Source organism: Enhydra lutris, unplaced genomic scaffold (genome assembly GCF_002288905.1).
Source record: "Enhydra lutris kenyoni isolate GAN:26980312 unplaced genomic scaffold, ASM228890v2 scaffoldscaffold15, whole genome shotgun sequence".
Lineage (NCBI taxonomy): Eukaryota > Metazoa > Chordata > Mammalia > Carnivora > Mustelidae > Enhydra > Enhydra lutris.
Window position 1 is genome coordinate 59,823,414 of NW_019154099.1, and position 21,308 is coordinate 59,844,721.

Here is a 21,308-nt window from a genome sequence, read left to right on the forward strand (position 1 = left end):
AGGTGGCACTGGGGGTTTTGGGGTTAGCATGTGTGCGAGCTCCTGTGCACGGTGGTGGGCACAGGAAAGAAGTTGTCATCTGAAGACATTTCTCTGTGGCTTTGGAATTTTTTTGTTCCTTCTAAGTGAACCATCTCATTTTTTTTTTTTTTAAGATTTTATCTATTCATTCGACAGAGAGAGATCAGAAGTAGGCAGAGAGGCAGACAGAGAGAGAGAGAGGAGGAAGCAGGCTCCCCACCAAGGAGAGAGCCCGATGCGGGGCTCGATCCCAGGACCCTGGGATCATGACCCGAGCCGAAGGCGGAGGCTTTAACCCTCTGAGCCACTTAGGCACCCCGAACCATCTCATTTTTTAATAATGGTTTCAAACTCACATGGTCTTTACGCGTTTGACATGTAATTGGAAATGGGACATCCAACTGTGAAGAGAGTTGATTGGAAAGCAATTAGAATTGATCTTTTTGTTTGTCTTCCCCAGGTCAAGCTGATGCCTCCCGCTCCCAGCGATGACCTGGCGACGCTCAGTGAGCTGAACGACGGCACCCTGCTTTACGAGATTCAGAAGCGCTTTGGGAACAATCAGATATATGTAAGTGCCCTTGAGCCTGCCCCGTGTGTTGCTTTGTCTTGCTGCCGATGTCTGCCCTCCGAGCTGCAGATGTCACAGGAGAGGGCTTACAGTTGTTTCTGGTCTTGCTGATAGCGTGAGGTCGATTTCTCAGCGTTCAGCTTCATTCTGATTCAGTTCTAAAGCAAGCTCAGCAAAGATCCAAATTTCAGAGCTGTTAAGTGAAAGTTAATACCCTGTGGGCTGGCGGCTTTCCTGTTGTTGAGGTTGCTGTGGAAGACCTTGCTAGAAACCGGAGGATCTGCACGTCCCTTCGAAAACTGCTGTTTGTTTCCTGTGCTTGACTTAGCCTGCTAGATCTGGAAGAGGAAGCTGAAGGGGGAGACTTCCCTGGGCTTGGAGGGTGTCGTCTCTATCTGCATGAAAGGAGTCTGTCGTCCCTTTAAATTATCAGGAAATGCTTTGTCAAGTAAATAATTTATGCACCGATCTCTGATAGCAGGATACAAATGTATGACTCAGATGACAAATAACACAGAGAATCAATCTGCTGTGCTTCCGGCCCCAGTTTATATGTGTTATTTCATCCAACATGCAGAACGATTTAGACACCGTGTCGTCTCAGTCCCCATCTCTGTCGGTCGGTCTGTCTGTCTCCCTCTGCTTGATTTTGTGATATTCAGCTGAGAGCAATTCAATCAGAACGTCTGTAGAAAAATCTGATGATGCCCATATGTGCTATTTCTTTTTGATAACACTCTTTTCCCCTAGTCTACTGAGAAATTGATTAAGTAATTTTCATGTAAATGCTAAGTCTGAGATTTGCTTATAAGAAATAAATCATCAGGTGCTGATTAGCCTATGAAAATTCAGTGCAGCATCTTAATCCTTGGATAAATTGCCTGCCACCGTAAATACACTTAAAATTAAATGCTTCTATCAAAATGAATGGGATTGAGTCGTTGGCGTAAAGTGGTGAGAGCTGATGACTCCACTCTCTGGGACGGCCCCGTTATTTGTGTGTTAGTTTTATTCCGTCTTCTCACCTTTGCCAACGTGGTGCTGATTCTTCTTCTCCTCTACGTCCTCCTCCTCCTCCCTGCCTTCTTACCGAGTTACCAGAAGGCCATTGCTTGAATTGTGTTGCGTTTCTTTATTTCCTTCATGCTTCTCCAGTGCCTCTGTCTCCACAACATCCACTTGACCTACCCTCACCCCGGTGGTCGCCGTCCTCATCCAGGCCTTTGCCATCTCTTCTCAAAAGCCTCCTAACCCTGCCGAGGGGACCTTGTTCCCTTTCAGTCTGATCTCACCAGGAGCTAGAGTCATTCTTATCATGAACAAATGTGATCTTGACACTCCCAGTCTTAGAGCATCTCTGTGGCGTGTCACTTCTCATGGGATGATGGCCGCAATCTTCATACACGATCTGGGCCCCAGATACAAGCTGATGCTCTTAACCCCCGGGCGACAGCCCTTCTGCCTGTGTCAGGATTTTCCTTGGGCTGTTTTTCTTTCCCCTAAGCTTTTCTTTCTACCCCATGGAATAAACACTTAGCTTTATAAACTCCCACTGGGAGTTCTTCAGTCTTTAAGTAAACCTCCCCAGCCCTTTCTGATGAAGTCACAATGGATCTTCTCACGGCTCGTGATGGTCTCTCTCACTGGTGATTTGATGGTGTCCGGTGCTGTGCTAGACTCTGGCTCAGTGATGATGGGATCCATCCATACTGGGTTTGCTCACTGGGAGGCCTGGTCAAGCACTTTCCAATCTCAAGGGACAAGTACTTCCTATCTGTTTATCAGAATCACAGCTCCAACTCCTCCCCACACTGGGCCATCTTCTTAGGTCGTTTCTGCCCACTGGGTTTCTCTTTCTTTCCAGATCATGCTTTGCTAAAGTTCACATCAAATGCACATTTGCCACTGCAGGAGACATGCTTTTCCTCTCTCCCACACCTGAAATATGGAAGAGCTTAATCGTCTCGGATCAATTTTGTGATGAGTGCTCTAAGCCAGGTTATTTGAACTCGCCTTTAATGGATAGACAAGTCACTTAAACATTATTGATTGAATAATAACAAGTGATTCTAAAAGTGTAACCCGTGGACCATTGGAAATATGAACTTTTTATTACCATTCTGCTGTGAGGGTAAACATTTAGAACCTCTTAGGACAAGTTGACAGTTTCATTGCTGTCTATTGAGTCTAATAAGAATCCAGGTTTGCATTTTGTAGGTCTTTGTCTTCTTCAATGCCATGTTTACAGGAATCCACTTTTATCACATTTTACAAAAGTATCAGTTCATGATGCATTGGAAACAGAAGTGTTCCGTCCCACAAATACGAAAGCACTGGTTTCAGTGGCTGTTGTGTTCAGAGATGGTCTGCTGACCTCCGCACCCACTCCCCTTACACGCCCATCCCTGACCCTCTTCCTCTTCTCCCAGGTTCAGGCTGAAGTGCCCCGTTTGAGTGTCGGGACTGATCCCTCTTTGGTGTCCCACATTTGACTCTCCTGCAAATCTTAGCAGCCCTCCTTTCAGAATGTACACAGAATGGCCCTCCACTGCTGCCATCAACCCATCAGGGCCAACATAACACTTGTCTGCTAAAGTAATGTCTAACCGGCATTTTCATCTCTTTTTGCTGTAATCTGACTAGTTAATAAGATGATCTTTCGAAAAAGTCTGTAAGTTGCCCTTTCCTTTCCTCCCCTTTTCCTTTTCTTTCCTTTCCTTCCCTTCCCTTCCCTTTCCCTTTCCTTGCCAAAACCCAGGAGCAAACATAACTTGCCCTTTTCTCTAAGTATATATATATTATTTCATTTGGATATCAGATTGTAAAGGTTCCACGTAGCCCGTAGCAGAAGGATGAGCCCAAACCATCAAACAAAATGAATTGTAAGAATTGAGACGTTTGCTTGTTAAATAATGCAGGGAATAAAGGCATTTCTTTCTCTGAATAATCACTGTCACATAGGACAGCGGAAATAGAATATGCAATCAAATTTCTTTTGGATGGCAGGTAAACGTGAGGGTAATATTCTCTTCATAACCACAACTGGTAGGACTCAACACTCGTAAAGAAAGAAACCTCCCCAAATAAACACAGGCTCCTGTTATGTCTGGTTTGCTAGGTAGGCATCTTGGCTCGGCTGAGCCACTTACTAACTGAACATTCCCCTCCAGGGGCCCCACTGGGGTATAGTAGGCCTTTTTTGTAGGGGCAGCTCAGGAGGCTAAAGTTGACCAGCTTGTGTCAGGAGCTGAAGTCTCTCTCACTTGGAGGCTATCTGAAATTAGGAGGACAGACGCATTTCCCCCCAGATGACGCTGCCCCCTAGCCTGGAATCCGAAGACACACCTGCCATATACACTACCTATCGTGCCATTCCCTGTCATTCCGCTCAAGCTTATAGACCCTTGGGAGCTCTTAACATGTGTGAGCTATTAACAGTAAAACTGTGATAGTTTAGAAAGATGAGGAAAAGGAAATCTGTAGATTCCTAAAGTAGAAAAAAAATTCTTTCTCTGCAAAACATTTACAGCATTACCTTTCATCAAAGCAACCTCTTGAGAATATGGCATAAACCTGTATTAACTCATATGTTAGGAGTCCATTGTTAACACACAGATCACATTTTTCTAGACTAATTTTTGTTGTTGCTCATCACAAAATACATTTGCAAAGACAGTCTCAGATTCCTTCAGTAATTAGATCAAAATAGAAATTATATCTCAATAGAAAAGTTCAACTTAGAAGCATATTTGGATGCGTATTTGGAAGCTCCTCATTTTTCCTTCCTTAGCAGATTTCTCCTTTCTCCCTAAGTCTACTTTTTTTCTTCATTTTTCTGAATAATTTTCAGATACTTCACTACAAAGGTTCCCATTTGGTTCAATCATTTTACTTTTCTTTTCTCCTTTCCTTGGCTACAGAATCCTGGCCAGTACTTCCATTGAAGTCAATGTTGTCTTGAATCACAACATGAAAAGAGAGTCACATACCACTCACGGGTGTGTGGTTTCATGAATTTTCATTTGGTGAACATGCCTAGGTAACCAGCAGCTTCATAAAGAAATGGAAGAGTAAGAAGCCCCTTCCTCAGTTTACCCTACCCATCACAAAAGATTTTGGCATATATAGGTACAGATTTGTTTTTTGTTTTTTTTTTTTCTGGACTTCATATAAAAGGACTCACCCAGTGTGTTCTCTTTTGTGTCTGCCCACTTTCTTTCTTTCTTTTTTTTAAGATTTTATTCATTTATTTGAGAGAGAGCACAAGCGAGAGAGCAGGAGAGGGAGAAGCAGATTCCCCACTGAGCAGGGAACCCAATGCGGGGCTCGATCCCAGGACCCTGAGATTATGACCTGAGCCGAAGGCAGTCGTTTAACCAACTGAGACACCCAGGCACCCTTGCCCGCTTTGATTCGTTGTTGTGTTTCTGATAACCATCTATCCTGTTCCTTGCAGCAACAGCTGATTTTTTACTCCTCTAAAATCAGCTGCTGTGTGGATATATCCTCATTTATTTATTTACTCTCTAGTGGAAGAACACTGGAGTTGTCTCCACTGTTCGGTGATTGAATTCTGCTGTTACAATTATGTGAATTATGTGGGTGATACTGTTATAAACCATCTTGGGCCCTTTTCCGCAACATGTGTACGCAAGTATTTCCATGAGACAGCGTACAGCTATTTCCGTGGGGCGTGAACTGAGTCTTGGAACGCCAGCGTTGCAGGTACCTCCAGCCTGAGTAAATACAATGAAACACTTTCTCATAGTGGATACACTCCCCCACAGACCTTGGTCTTAATGTTTTCCCGTGTAGACTCCCACCGCTGCATTGCCGTGGCGTCTCTGTGGTTGGAACCCAGATGACCCTGGCAAGTGTGTCTGTTACTAGAACCTGTCTTCTGTTGTATGGATTCGCCTGTGCCTAAACCAGTGCTGAGCTATCTTAATCACTAAAGCAGCGTAATAAATCTTGATCTAGAGAAGTCCTCTATATATCATGGAGGGTTAATATCCCTCCTTTCTCTGGAACATTTTAAAATTTTCAGTGTAGAAGTCTTGACCATTTGTATTAGATCTGTTTCTAGGCCTCTTTCAAACTCCGATGCTATAAGAAATGTTATCTTCTTACTGAAAATAACAAGCAAATTTCATTTTTTATGGTGTATTGCAAATATAGGGATATAATGTCATTGGGAAATTCATGTTTTATCTGCCCAACTAAGTTCATATGTAAATATTAATTTAAATGGGGATTCTTTTGGATGCTCTGCATATACTGCATATAGTATGTAATGACTTTTATTTTTCTCTTAAATCTTGACAGTTTCCTTACTCTTGTTTTATTTCACGGGATGGCCCTCTTAATAAAAAGATGATGGGAGGTAACAATAAGCTAAGATAGGCATCCCTATCTCATTTTGGATCTCAGGGAAGAGCTTTCGATGTTTCATCATTAAGCAAATTGTTTGCCATAGCTCTGCCATAGGTAGTTAAATTTCATTGGATTGAGGGAGTTCCTTATATTTATGGTTTTCAAAGTTATTATTTTTAATCAAAAGTATGCACTGAATGCTATGAAAAGTTTTTTGACTGTGGAGTCTATTTTGAGATGATCATATGACTTTTTTTCTTCACTTTTTAGTATTATAAATTACAAGAGTTGACTTACTAATATGAAGCCAACCTTATGTTACTAGAACAAATCCTAGTTGGTTGAAGCAGATTATCTGTTGAATGTATTACTGGATTTAATTTGCCAATAGTTTGTCAGGATTTTTGCATGTACTTTATGGAAGAGAAGTGCCTGTAATCTTCCTTTCTTTCGATATACTATTTAGGTGTTTTCTCTACTGTTATTTTCTGGAGCAATGTATATTTGCTCATTTTGCTTTTTTTGTTCATGAATGTTGGGAAGAATTCACCAGTGAAGTTTAAATTTTCTTTGTGGAAAGGTTTTTAGACATAGATTCAAATTTCTTTTACAGAAAAAAAAAAATAACTAGTGAGATGTTCTGTATCTTATTGTGTTGGTTTGGTAAGATGATGGTTGTCATCCACATTATCTAAATATCCATCGTGGCTAAAATGTGATTCCCAGTATCTCTTCAGCTGTTTTCATGTCTGTGTTGTCTGTAGCAATGTCATATTTAGGATACCAGTAGTTTGTGCATTTTGTCCTGTTTTCTCAATCTCGTTAGGGTACTCACCATTTTATTACACTGTTCAAAAGACCATCTTTTGACTTTCATTTCTACTCCATTAATTTCTACTGTTATACTGATTTTATTTCTTTATATTTTGATGTAATTTGATGAGCTCTTCAAAAAGTAAACTTAGATCATAATTACCAGCCTTCCTTCTTTTTTAACATTAAAAATAGCATATCAGATAATAATTTCTATAATAAGTATATCTTTGGTTGCATCTCACAAATTATATGTTATAATCAAAATATCTTCTTAAATGCATTGTAGCACCTTTTTTGGCTCATATGTTATTTGCAGATGCATTGTATAATTCCCAAACATTTGATGATTTTCTAGATATCCATTATTATAATTCTGGCATGATCAGAGTACCTACCCTATGTGGTTCATGTCCTCGAAATGTAACGAAACTGACCTGTGTTCAATTTCAAAGAATGTATATTCTGCAATTGTTTGGTAACAGTGTTGTATATGAGTCAATGAGTCACTTCGTAATTATTTATTTCAAAATTTTATCTTATTCCATGAGTTACTAAGAAAAAAATTGTTTAAAATCCCCACTGTCATTGTGAATTAATCTTTCTCCTTACAGCTGTTTTTGCTTCATATATTTTGTGCTTGATTTTAGTCTCACAGAAATTTTAAATGCTATATCTTCCTGGTTGATTTAATATTTTATCATTGTGAAATGTCCATTTATATCCCTTTTATCTTGTGTGTGTGTGAATTGAGTGTTGCTAAACCACATTTTTTCCTGTTCTTATTGTTTGCAGGTATATCCTGCTTTATCTTTCACTTGCAAATTTTCTTAATCTATAGAGATCTTTAATCTAGTGCGTAATATTCATCCTTAAGAACATTTAGTAGCTTTACATTTGATATAATTTCTGATTTGGGGGGATTTAAATCTATTATTTTATTACTTGATTTCTATTTATTCCATCTGTTTTTGGTGCTTTTATATCTCATTACTTGTCCTTTTTTAAATTAGAAAGTATTTTTATTTGCTTCCTGTGCTTTATTCATTTTTCAATTGTGCATTTTATTTTTATTCTGTAGCAGCATAGAACTCATTACCACATTTATTTCCTTCAGTATATTTTGCCACATGTTTTGATTTTATATTTTTTATTCAGTCTGATTCTCACAAAACCCCTTTAAGAAAAGCAATTCTTAGAATCCTGTCATTTCACTTGTTACATGTTTAATGGAACAAGCATATATGTTTTATTTTATTTGAATTTGACTTTTCTATTTCCTTATTTATAAACTTTATTTACAAACTTTTAAAATAGCTCACAAAATGTTAAAGTATGGCCCTTATTTATTTTCTATATTATGTACAGTGATTTTAAAGTTATATCACTTTTAATTTTAATGTTCTCTTTATACAGTCCCCCAACTATTTCTATCCTTTTCTTTTAACAGACTTTTATTGGAGATATCCTCTTGCTTGTTAACCCGTTCAAAGAGCTTCCAATTTATTCCACGATGGTGAGTATGAAATTTAAAATATCATTTAAAAATGTGGAGTGATGCTCACCAGACATACCTATTCGCATCAAATGATCAGTTAAGAAGAAACCCCAAAACAATAAGTCAAACTTCTCAGAAAATTCTAAATTGATATTTGCATAATAATGACTTTCATTTGTTCTGAGACAAAAATGGAAAAGAATGTAATCTTATCAAAAATGCCTTTGCACTTATAATGTGTCATTTTACTCCAATTGTAGTTACTAGACAAACTTCTTAAAATTAAATAATACATTACTCTACTTTCCATACCTTCTTGACTAATTCAAGATTGGTTGGCTTACAGTCCTTATTTCAATATCATCACCTCTTTCAGAAAAGTTTTATGAAGTTAAAACAATGAAAATGAGAAAGGACAATATAGAATTTTATGCATTTTTCCAAATGACTTTCCACTTTCAATTATGAGACTTCCAAAATTAAAAGAGAAATTTCTTTTGGAAAATTATTCCAGATAACTGAAAACATGACATAATTTTCGAGTAGTAATAGATCAAGAACATCATTGTGTAGCTCTCTACTTGTGTGTGTGTGTGTGTGTGTGTGTGTGTGTGTGTGTGTGAGCACAAGCTGGTTCCACTGAAAGCGGAATCCGTAGTAGGGAGCAGGAGCATGACAAAGAGGCAAGGGGAGCAGACATGTGTTTCTGAAGCAGGGACATGCTCTTAAGTACTGTGGGGGAAGGTGGCAGGAGAGAGGTTGGAGGGGAAGGGAGAGAGAACACCTTCTTTAAGCTCCCAAGGAATCAATGAAGAATTCTGAAGAAACCTCCCCTGAGACAGAGTGCCCACTCACTGTCCTAGCCGCAGTCCTTCTTGCCAAAGTCCCTTGAACTGTTGCTTTAAAACTGCTGCACTGGGGCATCTGGGTGGCTCAGTGGGTTAAAGCCTCTGCCTTTGGTTCAGGTCAGGGTCCTGGGATCGAGCCCCCCCCCCCATCCGCATGCGGTGCTCTGCTCAGCGGGGAGCCTGCTTCCCCCTCTCTCTCTGCCTGCCTCTCTGCCTACTTGTGATCTGTCTCTGTCAAAGAAATAAATGAAATCTTTAAACAAACAAACAAACAAACAAAACAACTGCTGCACTTTGCCAGGTGTCCTCACTCCACTCAGGCCCATCCCAATCTTAGTCTTGGGCCACCTGAGTGTGTGGTTACCTATTGGGGCAGTGCAAGAGCAGTCACCAGTGGTCATCTCAGGAGTTCTATCAGAGGAGTTCAGCCTGAACTGTGATGATGAAATAGGCATGCACTTTTTGTATTTTTATTTTTTTTTATGTCAGTTCTTTTTTTTTTATTTCTTTTTTTTTTTTTTAAGATTTTATTTATTCATTTGACAGACAGAGATCACAAGTAGGCAGAGAGTCGGGCAGAGAGAGAGGTGGGGAGAAGCAGGCTCCCCATTGAGCAGAAAGCCCGATGCGGGGCTCGATCCCAGGACCTGAGCCGAAGGCAGAGGCTTTAACCCACTGAACCACCCAGGCGCCCCTTTATGACAGTTCTTAATAGTTTTGTTTTACAAGGATTCTGTTCATTATATTTAATCTTCCAAAGTTTGGAGCATATAATTATTCATGAGTCCTATTTATTTTTTTAATGTTTGTAGAATTTTGAGTGATTTCTTTCTATTCCCAATGTTGGTCATGTATGCCTTCTCTGACTTTTTAAAATCAACTTGCTAGGAATTTCTTGATTGTATTAATTTTTTCCAAGAAAACATTTCATTACTTAATTTTTTTCTACTATATATTTATTCTCTGTGTGTTTGATCTCTGCTTTTTCTTTTTATTGTCTCCTTCTTTCTAAGCTCTTCGAGTTTCATTTGATAATCATTTAAGTTATATAGTTATATTGCCAATTTTCTGCCTTGTATAAATAAATATTTGGGACTTTTAATTTTGCTTTAACCACAGTTTTCTACATTTTTTTAAAGATTTTATTTATTTATTTGAGAGAGAGAGTGATAGCAAGAGAAAGCATGAGCAGAGGGGAGAGGCAGAGGGAGGGGAAGAAGCAGGGTCCTTGATGAGCAGGGACCCTGATGCAGTACTCCATCCCAGGACCCTGAGATCGTGACCTGAGCTGAAGGCAGACACTTAACTGACTGAGCCACCCAGGTGCCTGAGCTTTCTGCATCTTTGATGCTTTCCAAGTTCATTATTCTTCAGTTTAAGAGAGACAGCTATAGAAAGAGAGAGAACCCCTGCTATTTCAAACTGCCTATTAATGTGTTGTTTTTGGCTTCTATCTATGGTATTACATTGGGTCATAGAGTCAAAAAGAATCTTATGTTGAGACAAAAGGCAATTTTAGATATTGCATAAAATATGTACATATATAGCTATTATATAAATGCTTCTATAGATCTAGTGGTCAAATTCTGAGGATTAAGGAAAATGTAACATAATGAATTCTTTTAGTACAATATTATTTCTCATGTTATATTCTATTTCAAATGGAAAAGACTGATTTTCTGGTTTCTTCATTTTTAGGGTATCAATAATGTAACAGTTTTCTGGCTTCAAGTAACGTGTTGTATTTGCAGGTCTTTCAGGAATACTTGTTAATAGAGAAAAGGAGAGACATTAAGAGACATATTTCTTTATTAATGTAGGAATAAAACATGATGCAATGAGATTTTTGCATGAATGGTTCATTAAAACTTAAAATAGTGAATACGACATATAACTTACATGTATCATCCTTTATACCCATCAATTCCAGTGGAGGCATAGAATGTAGGAGGCAAGATAAATATATTTGAGTAAAATAATGCACTGATAAAAAGCTTACAACAAAACTGCTCACTTTTAATAGGTCATAATGAGATTTTACTGTGTTTGGTGCTTTTGGAATTCACTTCCATTTTGCAGAATCAAATAGTTTGCACTTTCCTGGTCTACAAGTAGTAACTCGTAATATAATCATAGATATTGGGCCGCTACACGGACTTCATTCTTAGGCCGAATTGTGAGCATCCTGTGTAGCATCCTTAGTACCTTGTGATTTTATGTCTGTTCCTCGCGTACTGAACCACATCAAGTTGTCTCGCTGTCCTGTGGACATACAAAAGAAATTTTCACTTATTTTTATGCTCAGAAATTATGTAGTCAAGTGTATGCTTATTATCTTAAATAACAAATTCTGTTCAGATAGTTTATTTTCTTCCCTCATTAGTTAAATAAAAGAAGAAACTGAAACACTGAATATGATTATATCTGTAAAGATTACATAGACCAGGAGAATGACTTCTGTGTTTCATGTTGAAAAACAAATCCATGAGCATCATCTGTAGCTCACTTTAATTTTGTTACCATTAACTGTGTTATGTTAAGCTTTGCATAACATTCATTCCATAGGAGGCCATTAATCATGGATGCAGAGCCTCTGCGTTGAACTGCATTTTGAGACTAATACAAACACATGTCAGGAAGCAGCCCTCTCCCAGAGGTGGTTTATAGCTGTAAGCAATGTTGATGTGATGCGAACAGTCACTGAGGGGAGTGGCACCCAGGGGGCCAGGAGGCAGACAGTTGTAAATGAAGTATACCCAGCAGGGAGGGGTTCACTTTTGTGCTCCCCATTTATGTTGAAGGTGAGCGACTTTGCTTATTTTAAATATGTAAGGGGAAGGGGAGAAGGAGAAAAGAGAAAAGTAGCCAGATCTTTCTGAATAGGCTTTGCGAAAGAAGCAGTGTTATGATCAGGAGCAAGAATGCTTCAACAAACCAAGAAACATTTATTGAGTCCATTAAACACAGTATGTTATGTTAGATATTTGGGGATGCTAAGTAAGCTTCTCCTCATCCTTAAAAACTGCACTGATATTCTAGAGATCATGCATAATCAGATTTCCCTTGTAGATGAGGACAGTAAGATAGCTGTATTGAGAATGTACACTATCAATTGACAAGTCAGAATGTTGGAGGGAAGGAGGTCTTCCCAAGTTGAGACAAGCATTATTTGGAAAAGCAATGGGATTGTTGCAAATCCTAAGGAATGAGTAAGATTATGGTAAGGGGAGAGGAAGTATACTTTGAAGAATTGTCTAGAGTCACATTATGGGGACCAAAAATATAGGATCATTAGAAGATGGCACAGACTAATCTTATAAGAACAAGAAGTTCAAAAAAGTTGAAGAATTGAAAATCTGGTTTGGATCTAGACTATAAAGCTAAGTTAGAGAGTTTGAGTTTTAATTTTAGAAAATAAAAGCTCACTGGGAACAAACAAGTTCAATACAAATAGTGTTTATAAGTCTTTTGCCATCAGTTTGAGAACAAGAGGCATTTAGACAGGAAGAATAATTAGTAGGCACTGAGATAATTCAAGAGCAAGCTTAGTATGGGGACTCTGGTGGTAGTGGGCAGAAGTTGAGGGAGTTTCTGAAAAGACACTAAGAACCTGCAGAGAATTTCATTTGAGGAACAAATAAGAGAAAAGGCATCCCTTGAAGATACAGATTTTGAATCTGTGAGTCTAGGAGAATCTATAACAAAAAAAAAAAAAAAAAAGAAAAGAAAAGAAAAATTGATGAGGAAAAACCAGGTTCAGGTGAATGTACAGTGTTTGGAGGTTAAATTGAAATGTAGAAGTTCTCCCTTAGATGCAAGATTAGGAGTAATTCACATAGATATTTCATTTTAGGAGATTTCTAGGAGTCACAGCAAGTTTAAGAATGAGGTAGAAAAATAAAAGAAAGCAATGAAGGAGGAGGAGGAAGAGGATAGGGAAAGAGGCAGGGGGAGAGGAAGGGAAGAGAGATGGGGAGACCACAATGACAGGGTAGATGGCTGCCATTAAAGAACCAGGTCTGGGGCGCCTGGGTGGCTCAGCTGGTTGAGTGGACTTCGGCACAGGTCTTGATCCCAGGATCCTGGAATGGAGCCTCGCACTCTGGGTCCCTTTCCTCCACCTTACCCCCCAGGTAAAGGTGCACACTCTCTCTCTGTCAAATAGGTAAAATCCTTAAAAAACAAACAAACAAAAAACAAACAAAAACAGGTCTAATGCATTGTTGAGGTAGTAATTAAAAAGGACAAACATCTTGGTGTTTGTGCCATTGTGGAAACCAGTGAACATGTGAATGTCTTGAGAGTGGACACATCAGCCATAGGTATGCATGGGCCCTCAAACATCCATGTCAGACTGGTCTCAGATATTTCTCACTGTTCCCTTTACTATGGATTTCACAAACCAAAGATATATCACTTGGAAATCTCAATGTACAAAATAATGACGCCATTCCAGATAAAAGACATGGAGATAATTTCTCAAGATCATATTTATGAGTACACAAGGACACAGAAATGCTCAGAACCCATGTCCTCTATTGGTGGTGAGATTAAGCTCTCCCACTGTGTGAAATGGCATCTAGTGTAGGGTGTCAGGCTTAGGGCTTCATTAAATTTCAGATCCCGCTTGCTCTTGGTCTCCTAATATTCCCACTGCATGTCTGAGTGTGGCACACAGCTGGAAGGCTGAGTGGAGCGTGTTACCTCTGGACAAGTGGAGCTGCAAGGAGGACCTGGCATTGTCTAGGGCTCATCACGTGGTAGGTCTGCTGCAACAAGTTCCGCGTATGTCATCACATTTACTTACAAAAGGCAATGCAATCAGTATAAGAATTATTATTTCCACTTTGGAGGTGAAAACACCAAGCCTTCAGTAGAATTAACAAATTTTCTAAAGTCTTCTGTGAGCGGGAGGGATAGAATTTAAAACAAGGTCATATAACCTCAGAGCAAATGTGTGATGAGCTCCTCTCAGCATCACAAACGTAGAGCCAGAGGCAATTTTGTTTATTATTATACGTGATTCTTTGTAAAAAACCAACCAAACAAACAAAAACACAAGTATTTTTTTCCAGAATATGTCCTCTATATGGATAGTTATATAGATAATGAGTAGGTAATCCAATCAGGCAAGTAGAGGGACGTATTTTTACCATAGCGTGAAGCCAACGATCTCTTAATGTCAGGGAGGTTCCACAGGTTAGGGGACCTGGACGGCTGGGGAGCCCCTTCGTCCATTGTGGAACTGCATGGTTGGCTTCAGAATTCAGAACAAGGTAGGATTCTGCCACCTCCCAGCAGTTTACTGACAGGTGTCATGCATGAAAGTAGGAGAGAGGGGATTCATAAAAACAAAACAAACAAACAAAAACAATGAAAAACAAACCCTTATTCATTAGAAGCAGAGAGTCCAGCCAAGGGGGCAAAGGAGGCACCCATGAATGAGGCTGATGTGATGTCCTCTCGCCCATGAGTTCCAATCAAGCACTTAAAATTACCAGTGACCAGAATCTTATTCCCAGATGATGCAGATGGGGAGAGAATAAGGTGAAGGGGAGAGAGAAGGCGTGTGGGATCGGAATGGCCTGTTGCTGACGGTAGTTGCTGGACCCAGTGAGAACGTGCAGTAATATTAATAATGAAGATGATGGTGGTAATGATAGCCAATCTGAAGGTTACACGGCTTGTCAGAAGACTGTGAAAATCTTCAAGCTTCGATAGAAATAATTAAGTAGAATTGATTATTATCTTAATTAAATGCACTGTTATATTAAAATGATTGTTTTGTATTTATACCCCTTATGAAGCCAAGTATTGGCCTTTGGCAGAATTACCAACGATTACCAGGTATTACCTGGTAATCGAGTTAAGAATTACCAGGATATAGCAATGGAATATTCTACAACAGAAAGTCTGACGCCATGTGGAAAGGAGAGGGCTGTTAAGAGAAGGGATCTGAGAAGTGTTAGTTTGATTATCATGAAAAAACATCGATACCCAAGATCCCTTACATGTTTAATGTCCAGTAAAACTTGGCCTTAAAAGTAGATGTGACCCTGAGGATGTGAAGAAACGGAGTAGGAGTCACACATGCTCCTGGCTCTCTTCTATCTCGCCTTGTTTGTAACATCTAGTGAAATTCTCTGCAGGATTTTACAGATGGATCTTAAAAGCATTCTGTTAAAATTTGATTAGGCCCATATTGGGCTTGGGACATGAGAGAGCGTTAGTGCAAGTATTCAAAAGGAACAGAACTTTGTCCTGCAAGAAAATAGAGCGGGTCTAGAACTTCCTGGTTGGTTTATGAGTTACAATGTATACATCATTATTATGCATTATTTTGATATACATTTTAAATTCTGGAATAATTAAAAAATACAAAAATCTGAGAACTCTTTCAAATAAGGAAGTCCTATTTGCTCGCATATACTCCTGAGATTAGGACACAGCTATAATGATGTGCTAAGAATACTTCATGTCCTACTTCAATTATAACATTTGTTTCCTGCGTAGAACAGAAAATAAAGCTTTGTTTTAATTATATGGTGTCTTAGATTAGTTTGTGTGGTATGCTATGAACACAGGCAGATTCCTTTTCATAAGCAATGACAACCACTCTCCCAAAACTATCACCCTTTCGTCCAGTCACTTTTTTTAAAAAAAGATTTTATTTTTTTAATTATTTGAGAGAGAGAGCATGCATGTGCAGGGAAAGAGGCAGAGGGAGGGGAGAAGACACCCTGCTGAGCAGGGAGCCCAGTGTGGGACTCGATCCCAGGACCTGGAGATCATGAGCTGAGCCGACGGCAGGCGCTTAACTGACTGAGCCCCCCAGGGGCCACTCATCCAGCCTTTTATACATTCACTATACATAGGCACATACGGTCGTCCCACTTAACTGGGGTTTTGCTCTCCGTGGTCTCAGTTACGTGCGGTCAGGTTCACCGAGGGACTGATCCTACTTCTGACATAGCATCAGAAGGTCAGCAGTAGCCTAACTCTCACTCACTGCACATGATCATCTTCCGTCATCCCAAGAAGAGGGTATATACAGAACAAAGAGGTATTTTGAGCCTGGGTGGCTCAGTCAGTTAAATGCCTGCCTTTGGCTCAGGTCATGATATAATAAATAAAATCTTTTAAATAAGTAAATAAATAAATAAATAAGGTATTTTGAGAAAGACAGAGAGACCACACCTGTAAAACTTACTACAGTATATTGTTGTAAGTGTTCTATTTCATTATTAGTTATCATTGGTAATCTCTTACCATGCCCAACTTATAAATTAAACTTTATCATAGTTAGGTATATATAGGAAAATACAATATATATAGGGTTTGGCACTCTCTGTGGTTTGTGGCACCCCCTGGGGGTCCTGGAACATAGACCATATGGGTTAAGGCAGAGGAGGGACAACTGTACACGTGCAGAAAAACCCCTGCAAATACTATTATATTTCCATTTTAATTCACTCAGATATATTGCTGATACATTCAGATTTATTAACTATGTCCTTTTACAAAACAAATCTTCATTAGCCTTTGTGCTTTTTTATGTTGATAGTTTCAGTTCTCAAAAATATATTCTAGGGCGCCTGGGTGGCTCAGTGGGTTAAGCCTCTGTCTTCAGCTCAGGTCATGATCTCAGGGTCCTGGGATCGAGTCCCACATTGGGCTCTCTGCTCATCAGGGAGCCTGCTTCCCCATCCCTCTCTGCCTGCCTCTCTGCCTACTTGTGATCTCTCTGTGTCAAATAAATAAATAAAATCTTTAAAAAAATGTATTCTAAATGTCCTATAGTATTTTATCGTATTAAAACACAATCCATTATATTCATTCATTAAACCCTATATTGGCATGTTTTCTGCTCTTACAAAGAGTGCTAAGAACCATTTCATGTGTGCTTTTTGTGAATGTCCGACAGTTTCTTCAGAGAGATTCCTGGTCAAGCCCCCCTTACGTTTAGAAGTTGTTACCAAATCTCTGTCGCGATTGAACAACTAACTCTCCACAGTGCGGTGCGTGTTTCTAGTGCTGGAGAAAACTGCCTTTTGAAACCAAGCATCACCACTAATGAGCTATGTGACCTTTGACTGGTTACTAACTTTGCTTTAATTTCCTCACTCTTAAAAAGGAAGATATTCTCATACCCAAGTCATAGATTTCTAAGAGAATTGGATGGATACCAAGTGCTTAGAACAGCAGCAAGCACATAGCCAGTGTAAGCCATGACTATTATTATGAGGCCATTGATAAAGTTATCAGAATTTTATATCTGTCACCTTCCTGTTTGAAATGGCATTTCCCAGTTACCAGAGAGTTTCTGCTTCTTTTCTCTTATTTATTGGTTATCCTTTTCTGTTTGTATTCTTTGTCTAATTTTCTATTTTATTTCCAGTCTTATTTATTTGTAGAAGTTGTTTATAAGACACAGCTTAATCTCCTCTCTGTTTTTGGTTTTTATTGTATTACTGTGTGTATGATGTTTGTGGTCGAACAGCAATTGTCAAATATACGATTTTGATATAGCTTCATCCTTCCCATTAGAATTCATGTTTGGGAACCCTAGTTCCTTATTCCAAAATCATGAAAGTATTATTCTGTTTCCTTGTGTAAATGTTTTATGCTTTGCTGTTTATAGTAAGACTTAAGTTCATCTGGAATTCATTTTCACACCTAGCATGAGATAGAGGTCAGCGTTCGTTTCCTTTACTAATCAGCCCATTCTTAATGCCTAATGCACGCAACAGCCCCCTTACATACCCCAACTCCACACCCATGTGTGGGCGTGGGTTGAGTTCTCTAGTCTGTCCAGGTGATCCCTTCTTCTGGCGTCTGCGCCAGAACCACGGTATTTGTGGATTTGGGCTTTCTGGAGTTTTTACTGAGCTACAGTGAACATGGGTTTCTAAGTGCCCTGATGGGTAGATTTTCACGAGCCCTCAGATCCAGAGCATTTCCCGCACTCCAGAAGCCCTGCTCTTGCCCCTCTGTGATCACCAGCACCTTGGCCAAGAAACCACCAACCCAACTTCTACGGTGTAGCTTCATTTTACCTGGTTTTGTACTTTATCTTACAGAATGTTCTCTCGTGTCCCGACAGACGCCACCCAATATTATGTTTGTGAGAGTCACCTAATCATTTTTTATAGCTGCAGGTCATTTATTCTATTTTTAAAAAGCTATTTGCCCTGTGATTATAAATGACTTCAAACATATGAACAATTTGCAGATAAATAGCACAAACAAATTTTTTTCCAACCATTTCCAAATGATTTGCTGGCATGCTGTCCCATCAACCTTGAATACATGGGTTGTGCATTTCCTGCAAACAAAGACTTTCATTCCCTGTGAAACCTCTGTACCACCCCTGGAATCAGGAAATTCCTCCTGATGCACTGTGGCCATCCGGTCAAAACATCCCATTCAAGTCTTTCCCGTTTTCCCGGTAATGCCCACAGAGCCAAAGACCCAGGCTGCCATGACAGGGTGGGCAGACTTTGATCTTGTCTGGACACTTCCCTCCATCTTCTGATGAGATTCCCACTCTCAAGAGCCTTGAAGCGACAGGCCAGTTACTATGTAAAAGAAAAATTAAGTTTGTCTGATACTTTTTCATGACTCAGACACCTCCGTTTCATTCTGTGTTTCTTCTAAAATAACAGAATTTACTGGTACTCAAAAGGACTAAACATACTGGCACCATGGCAATCCTCATAAGTCACTATGTCCCTGAAATTAAGTTCTTTTTTGTTTTTCTGAGAAGTTTGTAAGTCCTTCCATGTTTTGGTGGCAAGTGCTTTCTACTCGGGTTAAAAACCCTTTCTAGCTCACGTTACTGAGAAGAAATGTTGCAGAGAGACGTTGTGTGTGATGCCAGTTCCCGCAGGTTCAGCTTACTTCACAGGTTCCCATCAAACTGGATGTGCGTGAGTTGGTCTGCTTAAGGACAGCAAAAGAATTTCAAGCCCGCGAACCAAGTCATGAAGGATCAGACACCCGCCTCTCTTTTATCATTGTAAATGCTTAAAACTTGCTGAAAAGGGCATAATTTCCCAGACTTTTGTAGTTATAGACGAGTTTCAGATATAGAGCTTCCCTGGCATTTGAATCTTGGGAGTGAGTCAGCTGTGTCCTGAGGTTGAGAAGCCCGTACCTTCTCATGATGTCTGTCTCCCACTCTGCCCGGCAGGTGTCTCAGCTCTACCTCAGCAGCACGGGGCAGCCCTGCTCCTCCTTGCCTCCCCACATCTTCTCCTGTGCCGAGAGAGCCTTTCACCAGCTTTTCCAGGAGCAGCGGCCCCAGTGCTTCATTCTCAGGTGAGCTCACCCCTCGCCCACCCTCCCATGGTGCACTGACGCGCTGGGGGCTTTGCTGTGAGTTTCTCCTCCTTTCCTCTGGTTCACATTCATTGACTTCCTCAGCAGCTGGTGGTCCCATGTGTCTTTCCAATAAGTAATTTGACTCATTACCAAGGAGAAACATCTCTGTTCTTAGAAATAGCCCCAAGTGTGGTAGAATCAATATCAACACACTTAACCTGAAACTCAATTCATTTTGAAGATTTACTACTTGGGACCAGAGCGCTTTCAAACCTCAGGAATCACAGGGAAAGAAAAGCACCTGCGATCAGCTGCCATGATGTGGTACGGACCAAAATACAAATGATTACCCTGCAATTGTGGGTTTTCTCACCCACTTCTCGCTATTTACCTATGTTCATCTTTTACCAAGTATACACTGGAAGTGTTTTATACTGAAATATCATGGTAACATTAGTTCCTTAATACAAGATGCCCAGGATGATGATTTACATGGAAGTGAAAATAAACACACACACAAGAACCGCAGGACGTGGAGGTGACATGAGATTATGTATTGATAAAGGATTAAAGTACTATTTAGGTATTAAAATAAGATGTGCATTGAGAATTACATTTCATATTAGGAGCAGCCTCTACCAGAGGGGACTTCTGTAAATCCTCAGGTTTTGCCCAAGTTACAATAAGTAGTGTCGGCTGGGGGCTGAATGTGTGAATAAACCTTTGCCCAACTCATCAAAGTGAAATGAGAGATAGGAAATGTGGACACCTGCATAGAACCAAAAAGACATTTAAATATTTAAGTTAGCACTTATTTATACACTTTTAACTTACTAACTTGATCAGAAGTTCCAGAGAGGGTCAGATGGATGGCTTGCAAACACCCGTGCTCTGGTTTTCAAAATAGCACACAAGTGGTTGTGTTCACCCTTGTTCTGAAGTGCCCCCAGCCCCAAAGGAGAGGCCCTGGGGGCATGGTGGCCCCGGCCATTCTTGAATCAAGCAACTGTGTTCTCATCTGCTTTATCTATCTGATTGTCTAGTCTAACTTTGACCAAAATGGGGAGCATTTTTTAAAAATCGTGAGATTGTGGGGTGTATATATATACTAGTGTGGTCATTAATAACAACTGATGTTTATTGAGAACTTAGTAAGTGCCAGACCCTTCACAAGGAGCTTCCATGTGTTCCCTTATCCATTGCTTTAGCAGTCTTCCAAGATATGTATTATGTGTGTGTGTGTGTGTGTGTGTTCCAAAATTCATTGTTTATGCACCATACCCAGTGCTTCATGCCAGACGTGCCCTCCTTAGTACCCACCACCAGGCTCACCCAATCCCCCACCCCCCCCTCTCCAAAACCCTCAGTTTGTCTCTCAGAGTCCATAGTCTCTCATGTTTCACCTCCTTCCAATTTCCCTCAACTCCCTTCTCCTCTCCATCTCCCCTTGTCCTCCATGCTATTTGTTATGCTCCACAAATAAGTGAAACCATATGATAATTGACTCTCTCTACTTGACTTATTTGACTCAGCATGATCTCTTCCAGTCCCATCCATGTTGATACAAAAGTTGGGTATTCATCCTTTCTGATGGAGGCATAGTATTCCATAGTTTATATGGACCACATTTTCCTTATCCATTCGTCCATTGAAGGGCATCTTGGTTCTTTCCACAGTTTGACGACTGTGACCATTGCTGCTATGAACATTGGGGTACAGATGGCCCTTCTTTTCACTACATCTGTATCTTTGGGGTAAATACCCAGTAGTGCAATTGCAGGGTCATAGGGAAGCTCTATTTTTAATTTCTTAAGGAATCTCCACACTGTTCTCCAAAGTGGCTGCACCAACTTGCATTCCC

General features: G+C 39.9%; 1 protein-coding gene across 1 annotated transcript in view; it reads left to right on the top strand.

Moving 5' to 3' along the window:
* Positions 1-21,308, top strand: part of LOC111147014 (myosin XVI) — a 471,268-nt gene that overhangs the window by 166,610 nt on the left and 283,350 nt on the right. Inside the window, exons 11-13 of the mRNA XM_022502858.1 lie at positions 482-592; positions 8,229-8,294; positions 19,317-19,444. Coding sequence (XP_022358566.1) covers positions 482-592; positions 8,229-8,294; positions 19,317-19,444 — 305 coding nt within the window. The remainder of the gene's footprint in view (positions 1-481; positions 593-8,228; positions 8,295-19,316; positions 19,445-21,308) is intronic.